Raw genomic sequence first — 16,522 nt, 5'->3', positions numbered from 1 at the left:
ACAGCTCACCCATACTACCATTGCACTGTGGAGCTCCGGCTGTTTCAAGCCTCCGTTTTCTCCCACCCGTGGCCATCCTGCCTGTCTGTGGCTGGAGACCATGTAGGACTGGGTACATAGCAACGGAACCCCTACTCACCTTCCGTTCCGAGCCAGTGGAGTCCGGGTGGAAGGCTGGGCTGAGATGTTCACAGGAGCCTCTGCAAAAACAGAGTCCCTCAAGATCCCATGAGTCAGAGTCAGAAGCTCTCTTTCAAAGGGGCTGGAATGTGGAATGGGTGGGTTTATAAGAAGCTCTGAAGGGATGTGGGTATTGTATGTTCTCAGTTCCAAATGCTAGATGAGAGGCCTAATGGACATATTGAGGGGGGAATCTGCATCCAGGAAGATGGGTGTTAAACAAAGGGGTCATCCTTGGAAGCATTTTCATGTACATCTGTCTATCTATCTATCTATCTATCTATCTATCTATCTATCTATCTATCCATCCATCCTATCTATTCGTGTGTGTATGTGTATACGTACATACACATCTATTATGTCTAATTCCTCAGCTCTTCTAGCGATGGGCATGGTGAGGAGAGCACAAGTCCCATAAACTGTCATACCACCATTTGAATCTTTCTTCCCATTTCCTGGATGGTTCACCATGGATAAGTTACCTAGTTACCTAAGCTTTTCGGGGTTCAGTTTCTTCATCTATTAAATGGGATAGTCATCCTCCTTTCCTGGCCATGTGATTTCAGAGACCACTCTGCACCAGGCCAGGGGTAGCACAGGCCCATTAGAAGTGACTACTGTTCGTTTTCCAGTTGAACAAACCCCGGGGGAAATAGCTAATGTGTTGACATGGGTTAGGTTCTGAATGTTTCCACCTAGTAAGGAAAGCAGTTTGAGGGAAGGAGGCCTCCAGGGCCTGAGGCACCACATGGCCACAGATGGGCCCAACACCCAAGTGAAAATGGCCCAGGTGTTCTGTTCCCCTGGATCAGCTGAGAGGCAACTGGAGGGACTCAGATGATCCAGCTGTTTATAGCATGAACATTAACGACATGTTTATGAGAGAGAAGGTGGGGCGGGAGGAAAGAGAGAGAGAGAGAGAGAGGACTATGTCAATCTTCCAATGGATCTGGAATAACACAGGAGCTTCTGATGGTCATTAGCGGTCATCAGTGACGATCATCTGCCTACCACAACACTTAGCTTGTCACTGATGGAGAAACCCGTCATTCTCCTGGGGTTTCCCCTGTAGCCCACCGCCCTCCCTGTGGGATGCTCTGTGCTGTGAAATAGTTCCTTTGATCCTCTTCTCAGTTGTGTTTGGTCTCTGAGAATTCCAAAGCGGGTGTGTGTGTGTTGTGTTTCGCCCCCTTCCCTGGGAACAGCCTCATTCTGGATAGCAGATTTTGGCAGAGGTGTTAAAACCCTTGGGTATTTTCCCGTTTCAAGCACTACAGTTGATACTGTGACGGGAAACAGCCCTTTCATCCGCACTGAGGTAGAGAATGTGTTTCTGAAAGCTACTTCTCATACCTTGGAGTGAGAGGACTGTAAATCCCATGGTTCCCTTCCTCCATGATGAAGGCTGCACATCTCGAGTTAGGGTGTACTGTCTTAGGTAAGAGACAAAGGAATCGATACTAATCCAAGCAACAGACCAGCATATGAGGATTTCAGAATGCATTTAGGCCTTAGTGAATTACCATCAATTCTCCTAGGACACGCTCAATATGGATCTATAATGGAAGGCTCGCCATCCTGTTTTCTGTCTGAAATAAAGCCAGGGAGCCTCCATCCAGACGATCAGGGCCCTATTTTATCCCTCATTGCTATTATTACTGACCACACACACACAGACACTGTGGAGAAAGTAGAGTGGGAAATGGACTGGCAGACCTCAAAAAGACCTTTGGGCTCTCAAATGCAGTGCTGTCTGTGGTCATCTATAGCAAATTCAGTAAAAGTGGTTCGTAAAGGTCTGATTCTCGGGTGAGTACTTCGGCAGCTCTGCATTCACAAATACAGATACAGGTTGGCGTTTCAGAACTGCTTATTCTTACAGAGTAACAGGGAAGATGGAGTAAGTGATTATCAATAGGAGGCACTGTCGCCCCTCATCGTCTTGTTTGCTAACCCTCTTTCAAGGAGTATGTTTTAAGTTCAGTATATTCTGAGTTTATAAAAAACAGTCAATCAAGTTGGATGTGGTGGTGCACACCTGTAATTCCAGCTACTTGGGAGGCTAAGGCAGGAGGATTTCTTGAGGTCTGGAGTTTGAGACTAGCCTGGGCAACATAGCAAGACCTTGTCTCTACAAGGAATACAAAACCAATCCATCACCTGGAGTTTTGCTGCCTGTCCATACTGAATCCAACAAGCACATTCAAGACATGCAATGCGTTTTCTTTCATAATACAAATTGCAAAACAAACACAGAATCCTTGGGATCTATTTATATTCTTTCTTGGTAAAAATATCTTTCCTGTTCCTTTTACAAAACAGCACCACAGCAGAATTCAACTTATCTCCTCTGCCTGGTGTGTTCAACCCCCGTAGAAATCTTGGCTCCTGCTGGACATTCAGAACTCAGTCCAGAAGTCACTTCCTCTGATAAGTCTATCTGGACAACTCGACCTAAAGCAGCTCCCTCCTGCACGTCATTCTTTCTCAGAGCCCTGTTGTGTTTTCTTGCAAACACTTAGATCTTGAGTTGTTTTTGGACTTATTGTGCATTTCCTCCTATATAGAATCTAATTCCATGGGAGCAGGATCTGGGTGCTTTTCACAGCAGTCTTCCTGTGTCTGACACACAGCAGGTTCTCCACTAAATATGTTAAATGAATCGGGGCACTTGCCTGAAATGAATCGGGGCACTTGCCTGAACTCCAGGTGATTGGTGATTGACTGGTTTTGTATTTTGTGTAGAGAGGATCTCACTATGTTACCCAGGGTGGTCTCAAACTCTAACCTCAAGCAATCCTCCTACCTCAGCCTCCCAAGTAGCTGAGATTACAGGTGTGCACCACCACACATGGCTTGATTGACTGCTTTTAATAAACTCAGAATATACCGAAGCTTCAAACATGCCCTGATTAACCATAGTTAATTGAATCAGGCAGAATCATTTAACGTTTAGTTAAATTTAACATTTTGTTAAATGACTGTGCCTGATTCATTTAACATTTAGCTAAATGATTGTGCCTGATTCATTTAACTATGGGAAAGATTAGTTGGCCGCCTGCTGGGATGGTATCACTATCTCATTCATTCATTTGTTCATGTGTTCTCCAAATACTTCTTGAGCAGTTGCTAGGGGGCCACATGGCAATACAAAATTCCTGTGGGAAGATGGACAAGGAAACAGGGCATTGTGACCCTACATTGATGGCTAGATGGAGGAACACACAGGCCCGATCCCTGCTATGAGTGTCCCAGGAGGGCTCCTGACTTAGCAAGGGTGGGTCAGGGAAAGCTCCTGAAGGAGTTGGCCCTGGAGCTAAAGGTCCTGCATCTCCAATTCTTTTGGAATAGTCCTTTCCAAACCAGGGGAAAGCCTGTTGCTTTTCAGACTTTCTGTTTCTGATCTTACTCACCCATTCACTTCAAACTCATTGGATTTTGCTCTTAGAATTGAACGCTTTTAGAAAAGTGCTAGACCTGGTTTCAAAACACAGGGCCTGCAGTTGTATGTCATGTGTTACAACTTCAACTTCCAAGTCATGAGCTGGAGGGAGAACCACGGTTGCTTACCCAACTCCTCTTGGTATGAATAGCTAGAAGTCTTTATTCATTAAAAAAAACCTGCCTTCTGCTTAAGGCGAGGTCAGAGTTAAAGACAAGCTTTAAGGGATCAGAGAGCATGGCCTGTGGTGGGGACAGTGTTAGTCTTGTCAGCAATCCAGTGCAATCTTCATGGCATTTCTTCTCTAACGTTTTTAATGTTTGCAGCGTTTAGCACTGCAAGTCTATAATATCTCGTAAGATTTCCTGGAAAGAAAAGTGCACCCTCACAAATGACGCTCTCCCTCACCAACCACTCTGCAAGCTGACGTTTGCATTGAAGATGACCCAGTTTCATATTGGTTATCCATTATCCCATCACCTGTGGAAAATGGAAGCACTGAGATTGTCCATCTCCTAAATATTAATGCCTGTAGCTAGTTCACAGGGGCACAAGCGTGTATGTGTGTGCAGGTGGACATGTTACATGTATTTCTTTTGGAACATAGGTTGAGTTAATCATCAGTTTATGGCCCACCTCTCATCATTGGTCCCTTTAGGCCCATGGATTGATTGACTTCCCTTTTCCACTCCTAAGGGCAACACTGGAGATATATATATATATATATATATATATATATATATATATATATATATATCTTTGTCTTTGTATCCATCCCTATAAAATGATTAATATTGTTTTTTGTGTCTATACTTCTAAATTTCATAAATTAAATGATGGTATAGAACTCATTGTATTCCCTCCTTTTTACGCTCAGAACACTGCTTTTGGGATCTGTCCATATTGCTGGACATACATGTATTTTGTTGATTTTAACTGTGACAAAATATTCCAAAGGGTGCATCTTCCATGTTTTACTTATCCATCTGTCCCGCTAACAATAAACACCCAAGTTGCCTCCAACTTTGACTACTATGATTAATGCTGTCATAAAAAAAGTTGAACATATCCTTTTTTGCACCTAGAGTTTTTCTAGGAAAAATGCCCAGAAATGGGATTGCTGGGTCATAATATTTGACTAAATACTCCCACCTTGCTCTCTGGAGGAGCAACATGTATCTAGCACCCTTCAGCAGTGCACAAGTATTTTTGTTTTCTCGTGTCTCTGCCAACTCCCTAGTTTTATTGCCAATGTTATAGGTATAAAGTAACATCTTGTTTTGGTTCGTATATCTCTAATTATTCATGTGTTTGAGCATCTCTCCCTACACTGGCCCTTAGGGTTTCCCCTTCTTTGAATTGTCTGTTCATTATCCTTTGACCATTTCTCTATTGGTCTTCCTGTCCATTAAAAAAATAATATGTAAGGATTTCTTCTTTATTCTAGATATTAGTCCTTGTCGGCTTTAGATTGTGAAAATATGTTCTTTCAAGTTGTCATCTCTCTATTACTTTGACTCTGATGTCCTTTATTAAACAGAAATAAATTTTAACTTTGGTATGATCAAATTAATCAATTTCCCCTTTGTGGTTGATAGTATTTTGGGTCTTATTTTAGAAGTCTTCCCTCGCTGTGGTATATGTTCTAGGTTGTTTTAAGAACTCTGTAATTTGAATTTTGTTCAGAAGCTTTAAAGAGCTTTGCTTTCCTCCTGGTTATGTACTTTTCCGGTCATCAGATGATGTGACAATGAAGGGACAGTGGATATAAATTACAGAGTTGGATGTAATTTTTCAGATGCACTCAAGGCATACTAATTTTTTTCTACCTCAAAGTCATATTGGTGATCAGATTCTTCTAATACAGTTTTCCCACTGTCTTTAGTCTACTCTCCTGGGCCATATCTTCTGTTTCTTCCAGAGACACTTGCTTCTTCTGGCTCATTTTCCTTAGCATGCTCATGGAACCAATAAAAAGTATTCTTGATGCCAGATATCACCTTTGCTCCTCTATGCTGTGGTTCACACACCTATCTCTGCTTGGCCTTCTGGGTGCTCAGAGATGTGTAGGCATTTCTCTTTTTACCCTTGAAGATCCTCTGGAGGAGACCTTTGTTAGTGTCAGCTGAAGAATCATGAAGTACATAAATTTGGAAAGAAGAGCTTTATTTCTCACAAAGGGTTGCAGCTTGCAGGGTGGTCATTCTGACAGGTGGGGAAACGTAGCCTCTGGCCTGAAGCTGGAAACAAGCACTTCAAGGGTGGGAAGAATAAGACAAAGATTTATGCCAAATGGGGTGGCCAAGTATACATATTCAACAGGTTATCGTAGGAGCTATGAATATTCACAAAAGGAAGGCACAGGCATGCATAGTAGGCTAGCACATAAGCAACGTGCATCCCATGTTCACTTTTGGGTGGAGACTTAACATTTAAACGTATTATCATTAGGGCCTATACATCAAAAGGTGAAGCAGAGGACACAAACGCCCTCTGTGCACAGCCTCCATAGACTGGCTAGAACCACTTTGTGGTCAGTGGTCTCTTACCAAGAAGGAATGCTGGTCAGTTGCTGTCTCAGAACCACAAAAGGGAGGGGCAGCATCGGCGATTGGTTGGTATCAGTGGTGCAATCTTTCAAAAGGGCAGGTTTCTGTTTAACCCTTGGTGTAGGAAACCTAATAGCAATTAATGAGGGAGGAAGTATAATGAGGTCCGAACTCATCATGTATGGGAACTCAGTTTTTAAGAGTTCTCTGGGGCCGCTTGTCCAAGTGGGGGCAATGTTCAGTCTGTTGAAGGGCTTAGGATTTTATTTTCATTTCTTGTTAGAATCCAGCAACAACTTTAATTTGGCATGCTCTTCTGTTTTAGATGTATACTCCTTAATTTCAAGAGCAATCAATTTGCTTTTAAGTGCAATCCCACTGGGTTCCTTCTTGTTGTGATTTTTTAATGAATAAGCTACACCTGCATAAGCCTCAGAACAGGCCGCTCCAGTCAGGGAATTCCTGGATGCAGAGGATATTAGCTGTGAATGGAACCCCGACGAATGTCCACTGGTTTCCATCTAGAGGTGGTACCACCTCCTATCCTGGGGAGCACTTGGAAATACTGGGACAGGGGCATTAAATTTTTTAAAAATTAAAACATTTTAAATCAAACATTATGTAAATTTATGGTATATAACCTGATGTTTTGAAATATGTGTGCATTGTGGAATGGCTAAACCGAGCTTTACATATGCATTACCTCATATACTTATCATTTGTTTCTGTGTTGAGAACAATTAAAAGCTACCCTCTCAGGCCTTTTTTAGTATACAGTATGTTGTTTCTAACTATAGTCTCCATGTTGTACAATGCTGTCTTGAATGTAGTCCTTCCATCTAACTGAAATCCTGTATTCTTTGACTAACTTCTGGGAGAGAGCAGCTTTGATGGTCACAGTGCCTGGGTATGCTGCTAACATCTAGTACCTGGAAGGTAGAGGTACTAAATGTCCTACAGTTCCTTGGAAAATCTGAAATAATAAAATTGTTTAACCCCCAAAATGCCAATGGTGTCCTCACTGAAAAACAGTGATTTAAATCCTTTATTATACTGATAAAGAAGGTGAGACCCAGAGAAGATTCTCAAGATCCCAAGCTCACACAGCTCGATCTGAACTGTAATATGACCCTCTAGACACTCAGACTTTCTCTGGGTACAGATACATATTTTTGGGTGAGCTTATTCCAGCCTCTTCTTTTGGATGGCAGGAGGCATTCCATATGCACCCTGCTCATGTTATTGTTTTTAATCTTTCTCTTTCTCTTTATTTTTTCACTCATTACAGCTGAGCTTGGTGATTACGATCCTGATGAGCATCCTGAGAATTACATCAGTGAGTTTGAGATTTTCCCCAAGCAGTCGCAGAAGCTGGAAAGAAAAATAGTGGAAATTCATAAAAACGAACTCAGGTAATCTGGGTAGACATTTGTGAAAATGATAAAGGTGAGGAAATATTCTTACTGCAGGGAATGTGGAAATCACATCGTGAAGGAGGAATATATATAATGAATGGGTAGGCCGTTTTGGGTGGCAGCGCAATTTTTCTGGGCACTGTCAAGGACACCCTGGTGTCCTCCGTCAATAACAATCTCAACAGTGTGGAGTCCCATGAGTAGCTGTTTGTGAACCATCAGTAGTTATTAGAGCCATATGTTTTCTTACACATATGGATTTCTAAGCGCCCTGAGCTTCTGAAAGTGGAATCTAAGGTAAACAAGTAAACCTTTCTGATTTGAATTTTGTATTGTCTTTTTCCCACCTGTGGCCATAGCTGGAAGCATTGACTCCAAGTAGAGTAGAACCCATTGGCAAGATTCCCTTTGCTGAGCTGCTCTCAAGATGACAGGTTTAGTGTCTGATCCTCTTTTTCTCACCTGCGATGCTTCGATGATAGCCGCACAGTAGCAGCGGTAGGAGTAGCAAAATTGCATACAGCATTCACCACGTTCCCAACACTGTTCTAAGCACTTTGCACATATTAACTTGTTCAATCTTCACAGCAACCTAGGAGATAGATTATTGGTTATTCCCATATTACAGATGAGGGAACTGAGGCCCAGAGAGGTTAAACAACTTGCCCAAGGTCACACGGCTAGTAAGTATCAGAGCTGGGATTTGAATTCTGGCAGCGTTGGTCTAGAGTCTGAGCCTTTATGCACTCTGTGATGCTTACACTCTACATGGGCTGCTGGGAATAAAATGAAGTGTGTGTAGGGATCATTGCCAACTTGGAATTCAGGTAATTCAAGTAGTCTAGCCTGTAACTAGAATTTAGATACTGTGCAAACTACAGGAAAAAAATCATTTTGGTAATAGCAAGCATGGGCAGTGTTATGACAAGTGTTGGTGAAAAACTGCAAGAACTGAGATGCTTCCATGTTCTGGGCCTCTGGTAAGTATAAAGAAAATTACATCACTGGATTATGCATTCTGGAACAGACAACTGTCCCCGTGTGAGGAAATTGCTCAAGCTCCCTCCTTTATGCAGGCGCGCCCCCTACTGGTGAGTCTGGGAAGCGTATACGTGAGGGCGTTCAAGGTGGCAGCTTATTTCAGCTGGGAAAATATGACCCTTAGTCTTAGAGATAAAGATGATTAGACATCAAAACATTGTACCTCTTTCAGAAAGCAACATGCCATCTATGTGGGTAATTTTAGAGTATTGTCTCCTAAAGCCTTGTTGAAGATACATGAAATTCTCACCACTCTTTTGCTATTTTGGAGACAAATGTACTAGAGGTAGAAATAAAGTTCCGATATTTTTGTGGAGGGGTTTGTGGCAGAGCAGTGTTCTGGGGAGCACAGGGTGAGAATCCCTGGATGAAGGAGCTGCAGCCACTGTTTGAACTGATAGGAGATGGAATGGAAAGGTTTTCTATGCCCTGAATTTGCAGGGTCTCTAATGCTCAGAACATATGATAATAATACACATTTATTGAGAATTTACTTACTAGATGCCAAAACATTGTGCTAAGAGCTTTAAGTGCATTATCCCACTCAGTTCTCCCAAACTCTATTAGATGGACGCTATTGTTCTTTCTAGCGTGGGATGAGGAAAGTACAAGCTGAAGTGGTTAAAGGACTTGTACTGAGTAAATAGTGGAGTCAGGACTTGAACCTTGGGTTACCTGGTTCAAGGTATGCCCATGCTCTTCTCCCTTTGTTGAGCATTGCAAGGGAATCAGGTAGTCGGGTAGATGTTTCACGGTGATCAACATGTCAACAGTGCTTGAGGATGGAGAACCAGGGCAGGAGGGCCGGCTAGTAATTTCTGGTGTTCAGACATGGAATGTGAAGGACCTGAAAAAGAATAGGAGTAAAGGAAATGGAAAGAAGAGAGTCATGAGAGGCGTTGCAACCAGACTTGGTGATCCACAATTTCATGAGAAAATGAGTGAATCAAAGAAGATTCCAGGTTGTTCTATTAACATTCAGAAAGCTGTAGCTTGGACCCTGGGCCAGCAACTGGGCTTGTGGAGATCCCTGGAAGTAGTCATCATGCACTCAGGGAAGACAGGGGGTCATCAGTCTGTCACACTTTATAAATCTTGGAAGTAAGTTCCGTGGTTTGATCAAAGCTGCTGTTCTATGGCACATGTGGTCCTGCACATTTGTAACATCCATTAAGCCTTTGTGAAGAGGTCAGAGTTGTATGCCTGAAGGATGAACCTGTCAGGAATCATATCGCATTGCAAGGACAGCTTCCGGAGGCATTTCCCTGTATATTTTTGCTCATTGTCTCTAAGTAGTCCTGCATGTCATTCAGCATCAGTGTAGCAGAGAGATACTTTTGCTTTGGAGGGTAAGACAAGAAGAGCAGAAGAGGCTGACAGTGAAGAGGGAAAGGAGCTTTCTTGCATCTGATGGGAAACCTGCTACAGGGACTGAAGGTGCTCTGGGGGTGCCACCACCCCTTCACACACAGGTCAAGAAAGCGTTATCTGTCTTGTGTAAGGAATTGGGCCTTGGATTACTCTGCAAACCTGACCATGCCAGGAAGGAGTCATGGATGGAGGAGACCTGTGCTTGGCTGCACCAAGCCATGGCCATCCTGTTCTCCAGTGTCACCACAACACCCGTGACCCTCCCACGTAGCTAGGGATAGTGTGTGGCCATCGAACTGCTGTTCTGAAGACGTCCTGAGAGGATTCCAGCTGGCCTTTTTTGGGGTTTGAGGGACCCAATAAATAACCTCCTTCTTCCTGCCTGCTTTCTGAATCAGCTGAGAAATAAAACACAATAGGTGCTCAAATATTAGCAGAAATGATAATTTACAGTGAGATCAACATCTTTACCCTAGGAGGGAATGGTTTCACAACCTTCTCCCAGTCTTTTCATTGATTAGGATTATTCTGCTCCTATGATCTCTGAGAAAGGAACAAAAGCTTCCATTCTTGGCAGAAAATTAATAAGAGAGAAAGAAGAAATTTCCTCTCCGGGAGGCTACACACTGTTTGAAGGTGGGACCAAGATGGCCTGATAGATAGGCATGAATAACAGAGTTCTTTGGGAGATGGAGAGAGAGAGAGAAAGATAAAGAGAGAGAGAGAGAGAGAGAGAGAGAGAGAGACAGAGACAGAGACTTTTCCTTGGAGTTTTAAGAAGACCAAGATGTTAAGAAGAATTTTCATGAACTAAATTAAATTGATGACTGAAGGTCAAAGTTCATGCTTGGATCAGTGTTTCTTCTTCTGAGTCCTTCACTGTACTGGAGGAGGTAAGGTAGGTAGAAGTCACAGTTTTGCAAATATAGTAGCATATTATCGTTATTGATCATCTCTATATAGGTCAAGATCAGTTAGATTATTCTGAGGAAACAAACCCCCAACACTCCGTGGCTTAGAGTAAGAAGGACTTCTTCTTTACTCTGTTCTGTGCCCACCAGAGGCCAGCTGGGGAGCTCTGCCCACCATTGTCACTCAGGGAAGTCAAAAGCTTGGATTTGCCAGATGTTGAGCCACAAGGAAAAGAGCTCTGAAAGGTCATGCTTCATTTCGGAAGTGATGCTTATCACTTCTACTTACAACTCTCTGATCAGGACCTGTCCCAGGATCTTACCCAGGATCAAGGAAATACAGTTCTATGGTGTTCAGAAGGTAATAGGAGCTGGAAACAGTGGGCACACAGCCCTTAATGGCCCTCACAACCTCATTGAGTAATAGAGTAGTTTTTCTTTTTTTAATAGACTTTATTTTTTAAAAGAGATATTTAGGTTTACAGCAAAATGGAAAGGAAGGCACAGAGATTTCCTCTATACCCCTGTCCCACACATGCATAGCCTCCCTCATTATCAATATCCCTCCTAGAGTGGTACATATATGACAACCGATGAGCCTACATTGTTACATTATAATCACCCATAGTTGGTAGTTTACATTAGAGTTCACTCTTGGTGTGCACTCTATGGGTTTGATGAATGTATAGTATCATTCCATTGCAATACCAATAGCATTATAGTATTGTACAGAGTAGTTTCCCTGTCCTAAAAATCATCCCTTCTTCTCCCCTAACCCCTGGCAACCACTGATCTTTTTAGTGTCTCTATAGTTTTTGCCTTACCCGGAATGCTATAGTTGGAATCATACAATGTGTAGCCTTTTCAGATTGGCTTCTTTCACTCAGTAATATGCATTTAAGTTTCCTCCATGTCTTTTCTTGGTTTGAGAGCTCATTTCCTTTTGGCACAAAATAATATTCCATTGTCTGTATGTATCATAGTTTATCCATTCACCTGCCGAAAGACATCTTGGTTGCTTCCAAGGTTGAGCCATTATGAATAAGGCTGCTATAAATAACTGTGTGTAGGTTTTTGTGTAGACATAAGTTTTCAACTCATTTGGGTAAATACCAAACACCATGATTGCTCTATCATATGGTAAGAGTATGTTTAGTTTTGTAAGAAACCACCACTACACTCTTTTCCAAAGTGGCTGCAGCATTTTTCATACCCACCAGCAGTGAATGAGAGTTCCTGTTGCTCCACATCCTTGCCAACATTTGGTGTTGTTAGTGTTCTGGATTTTGGTCATTCTAATAGATGTGTAGCTAATAGAGTTTCATTTAGAAAGATTTTTATAGAGGCATCTCTGGGCCTTTTAATATCACGTGAACTAGATGATATGGAAATGTGTCACTTACATAACCCACTGAGCTGAATGATTCTTCTAGGTAAGGGCTAAATATTTTTGGCTTTCTGGGTCATTCGGTCTCTAGTGCAGTGACTCAGCTCTGTTTTGGTAGAGCAAAAGCAGATATAGACAATTCATAAATGAGTGGGCCATGATTCAATACAACTTTATTGACAACACAGGTGGCAGGCCACATTTGGCCTATGGGTCCTAGCTTGCTGACTCCTGTTCTAAACACATGGCAGAGCAGGTATGGAATAAATTTCTACTTCACTGTCCTGCCTCTATAGATAATTTTAAGTTATCAGGAGCCATAGTTGTAAAACTATATGTGAAAAATAATCTCTTGTAGTTTTCAGACTTTAAGCTTGGTGTGCAGAGATGAGGTCTTACCTGGGACTGCTTTAGAAATAGGTTATTCCTCCCTCTAGAGCCCTCTGGTGGCTGGAGGAAGCCATTGCTGCAACCCCTGAGGACTTGATGGTCCTGTGTTTCTTTTTGTTTGTTTGTTGTTGCCAGGGCTGGAGTGCAATGGCGTGAACTTGGCTCACTGCAACCTCCGCCTCCTGGGTTCAAGCAATTCTCCTGGCTCAGCCTCCGGAGTAGCTGGGACTACAGGCATGCGCCACCATGCCAGGCTAATTTTGTATTTTTAGTACAAAAATTTTGTATTTTTAGTACAGACGGGGTTTCTCAATGTTGGTCAAGCTGGTCTCGAACTCCCAACCTCAGGTGATCCGCCAGCGTCTGCCTCCTAAAGTGCTGGGATTACAGGCGTGAGCCACCATGCCTGGCTGGTCCTCTGTTCTTTTTGTCCCTCTTGGTTTCTGTATTCCACAGCTTTAATCAAAGCCACCTGGGGTAAGAGGACATACCCATTCCATTAGTCCTGCGGGTGCTCAGAGGGGGATGAAGATCAAGAAAAGATTGCTTTTACCATAAAGAACCCTGATAGACTTTGCTGGAGGTATTTCCTAGAGTTTCTGCTCAGCTAGTCTTTTCTTCCTCTCATCACCAGTTCATCAGGTTTGTCATTAGAGACAGAGACATTTGCATTAACTTCAGTCATAGGTCATCAGCTTTTAAATATTCAAAAGGCTCAATTGGCAGTAAAGCAGTTTTGATGAAGTATATTCCTTGCCCTTAAAGAGCAGGAAAATCATCCAACTAGCCACACTATAATGATCCAGGGCAGTGAGGTTTGTGCTGGAAGCAAGAATGACACAATGTGTTTTTTAAACAGAGTAATTCTCTCTGTTTCTTAAAGGTTATATTCTCTGTAAATCATGTGCCATGGCTATAGTTTAAAAAGATGGAGTTATCATTTTAAAAACGTCTAGCTTTCTAGAAATAAATACCCTGACATGAAAAATATCCTCTACCTTTGCTTCTGATGAATAGATCACAAGGGCCCTCTTAAGAAATGTTTTTGTCAGTTTTGAGAAGTGTGTTTATTGTGTAAAAAGAAGACAAGAAATACATGTCTAGTTATTTTACAACCCCAATCTTTCTTAAAATGCATTTTCTCTTTGTCATCGCTCTCTGTCCCTGTATCACTTCCCTTCCCAAGTCCCTTCCAAACTCATAGAAGCTCTCTCCTTGGTAGATTATCAAAGAAATTTGCATTTTTGTTGCTATTTGATGTAGCACCTTTCTTAGGAAGAGGGAAGATGGGATGATTTGGGATCAAATGCGTTCACTGTAAAAATGAAGTCCTTGCATTTTGTGGCCTGGAGTAAAGGACATTTCTAGGGAGGGATGGGCTGGGGCAAGTGATGTGCACATCCAAGCCATTAATGTTTTTTATACAGGTGAAATCTAACCACCATGACCTTAAGGGGGAAAAAACAATGTTACCAAAGTGCCATGTGGCCATGAAGAAGGAGAGAGGGGTTATATTATTGAAAGTGGGAATCAGCCATTACTTAATACATTCTCTGATTGTATCTCACATGTGATTCTAACTTACGTGTAGAGCTAAAGATTCTTTGAACTTTCAATGAGACTATAGCAGTGTATTTATCCAGAGGATATTTATCCATCCTTCTATCCATTTATATTTCATCCATACTTCCATGCATCTTTCCATCCATCCATTCATACAACAAATATTTATTGAAGGGTGGCTTTTTGTGGGGCACTGTAGTAGTGTGGGATGGCCTAGCCCAGATTTGCAGCCATTTCGTCCCCAAGCTGGGCTCTCCGTCATCATCCACACTCCCCCATGACCTCATGGTTTGAAAGATTTTATCCACAAAATAATTCATGAAGCAACAATTAATTTGCCTCTTAATTTTTATTAATCAAAGACAGTTTTGACTATGATTTAGCGCCTTCGACTATCAAGAGGTCACTAGCCAACAGCAAAGAAATTTGACAGCCAATTTCTATTCTTAAGGGATCCTTGGAGTCCAAAGCAGGAGTTATAAAATGACAGTCCTTGGACTACACTGTGACCCAGATGTATGTAGTTTGAGCCAAATAATAGCTCAAAAAAATGGAACCAGTTGCCATAAAGTTCTGGCTTTAGTTGTGACTGAGGTTTTGGTCACATGGCTCCCTGACTTTTGTGTGGTAACACTCAGCAGCAGTGCCTCTTTAAAAGAATCCTTTGTCTCTGAATTGCCACCATCCCTGCTCTGCCAATTTACCTTCTCCTTCCATTGAGTTTGCAGCCACCATTTTTTTTTTTTAACAGATAAGGAAACAGAGTTCTGAGAAATTAACTTATCCGAGGCTACACAATTATGAAGCAATAGAACTTGACCTGAAATCTGAGTTTCCGTACATTGTGTGCTAATATCTTTCTAAGTTGCTGCTCTCCCTAAGCCTTGTCCCTGCATGGCCCCAGGGTGTTACCACTGTCTCCTTCTTAGCATGGCAGCTATCCAAATTTGCAGCATTTTATCTAATGCTCTGCATAAAGATGGCTCCTAAAGGATTTGCAAGAGATAATGTCCCTCTCTAAGTAAAAGATTGGAAATGACAGACTGGGAACTCTCATTTCCTTTCTATTTAGGATGTAGAAAGGCATGAGATATTGATCTCTCCTAACATCAAAATAACACCAACAAGCTGGCTGAATTACAGAATCATGTTTTTTGAACCCATCTGAGAGCTGAAGATGCAAATAGACCTAAATGTATTAAAATCCAGAATGTCCTTCTTAGGAGAGTGGAGACCCATAGCTGCTTTCACTTCTGGTGGAGTGACAGAAGAGGAGGATTACACCCTAGATCAGGGCTAAGGGCAACTAAGCAAACCTTTAACCAGCACGAGAGCTGAGTGAAATCCCCCAGAGGCACTCCAGACCTTCAGCCCAGGTTAGGGAAGCCCTTGCTGATGGCAGGAGACAGGATGACAGAGAGGAGAAAGGTCTTCTAACGTCCAGAGAGCCAGGGATGAGATTGAAGAGCAAAGGACTCTCTCTCCAGTCCACATTCCACAGGAATGCTATAAAACATAGAGAGCTCCCTGCAGTCTCTGAGTGCTAAAGTCCCAAGCCCTGCTGAAGGGCAAGTCTTGAGAACATTCCCAAACATTTGAAGCCAAGGATGTGGAAAATCTTTTATTCCAACAAAGCTAAATCTAAGTAAAGTTGCAACCAAGTTACAGCAAAATGTAATCTAAGCCAAATTGAGAATTCTGTTTTTCAGAAGTCGAAGACCATTATAGTGATCTTCTACACCATTACGTTGGTCTTCTGCCCATGACTTTAATTCTAGAGCTCCTAGGCTCAGATGGGTCAGAGGGAGCCAGAACCACCCCCTTCCCTGCCAACTGTGTTCCAAGCAGTCCAGCTCATTGCTGGCAAGATCTGCATCTTATTCCACAATTAATGTCTACTAATAATTGGCATTTATTCCTGGGGTGCTATCTGGTTTTGTACTCTATGTAATGGTATGCTAAAGGAGGATCAATAAAAGGGAGATTGTTCCTTTTTGTCTAAAAGCACTCAAAACTGGCAGAAGGGAGACATACAGCTAAATACACAATTACTTGACCTCATCTAATATATTAGAAAAGCCTATCTTTGGAGAATTGTTAGCTCTTTGAAAAGAATTCAACTAATCACTGGTCTTTACCTTTAAATGTCTCATTAGAGACACTATTAATCTGAGTGGAACATTTCCTGGTGCAATATTTGAAGGATAGAAAATCATTATTTTCCGTTATCAGAGTTTTTGCTAGAAACAGATGCCCAGTGGGAGGTTCAAGGA

At 42.1% G+C, this 16,522-nt stretch overlaps 1 protein-coding gene across 4 annotated transcripts in view; it reads left to right on the top strand.

The window, feature by feature from the left end:
- The window catches only part of FRMD3 (FERM domain containing 3), a 293,594-nt gene that overhangs the window by 202,736 nt on the left and 74,336 nt on the right, over positions 1-16,522 (top strand). For 3 of the 4 annotated variants that reach the window (XM_025359403.1, XM_025359402.1, XM_025359404.1), the window contains exon 6: positions 7,460-7,583. In XM_025359403.1, coding sequence (XP_025215188.1) covers positions 7,460-7,583 — 124 coding nt within the window. Of the gene's footprint in view, positions 1-7,459; positions 7,584-11,160; positions 11,271-16,522 lie in introns of those variants that run through there. The other variant, XM_025359405.1, reaches the window with a different exon arrangement.

Source organism: Theropithecus gelada, chromosome 15 (genome assembly GCF_003255815.1).
Source record: "Theropithecus gelada isolate Dixy chromosome 15, Tgel_1.0, whole genome shotgun sequence".
In the NCBI taxonomy this organism is placed as follows: domain Eukaryota; kingdom Metazoa; phylum Chordata; class Mammalia; order Primates; family Cercopithecidae; genus Theropithecus; species Theropithecus gelada.
The sequence above is the reverse complement of the archived record's forward strand: the minus strand, read 5'-3'. Positions and strand labels throughout refer to the sequence as shown.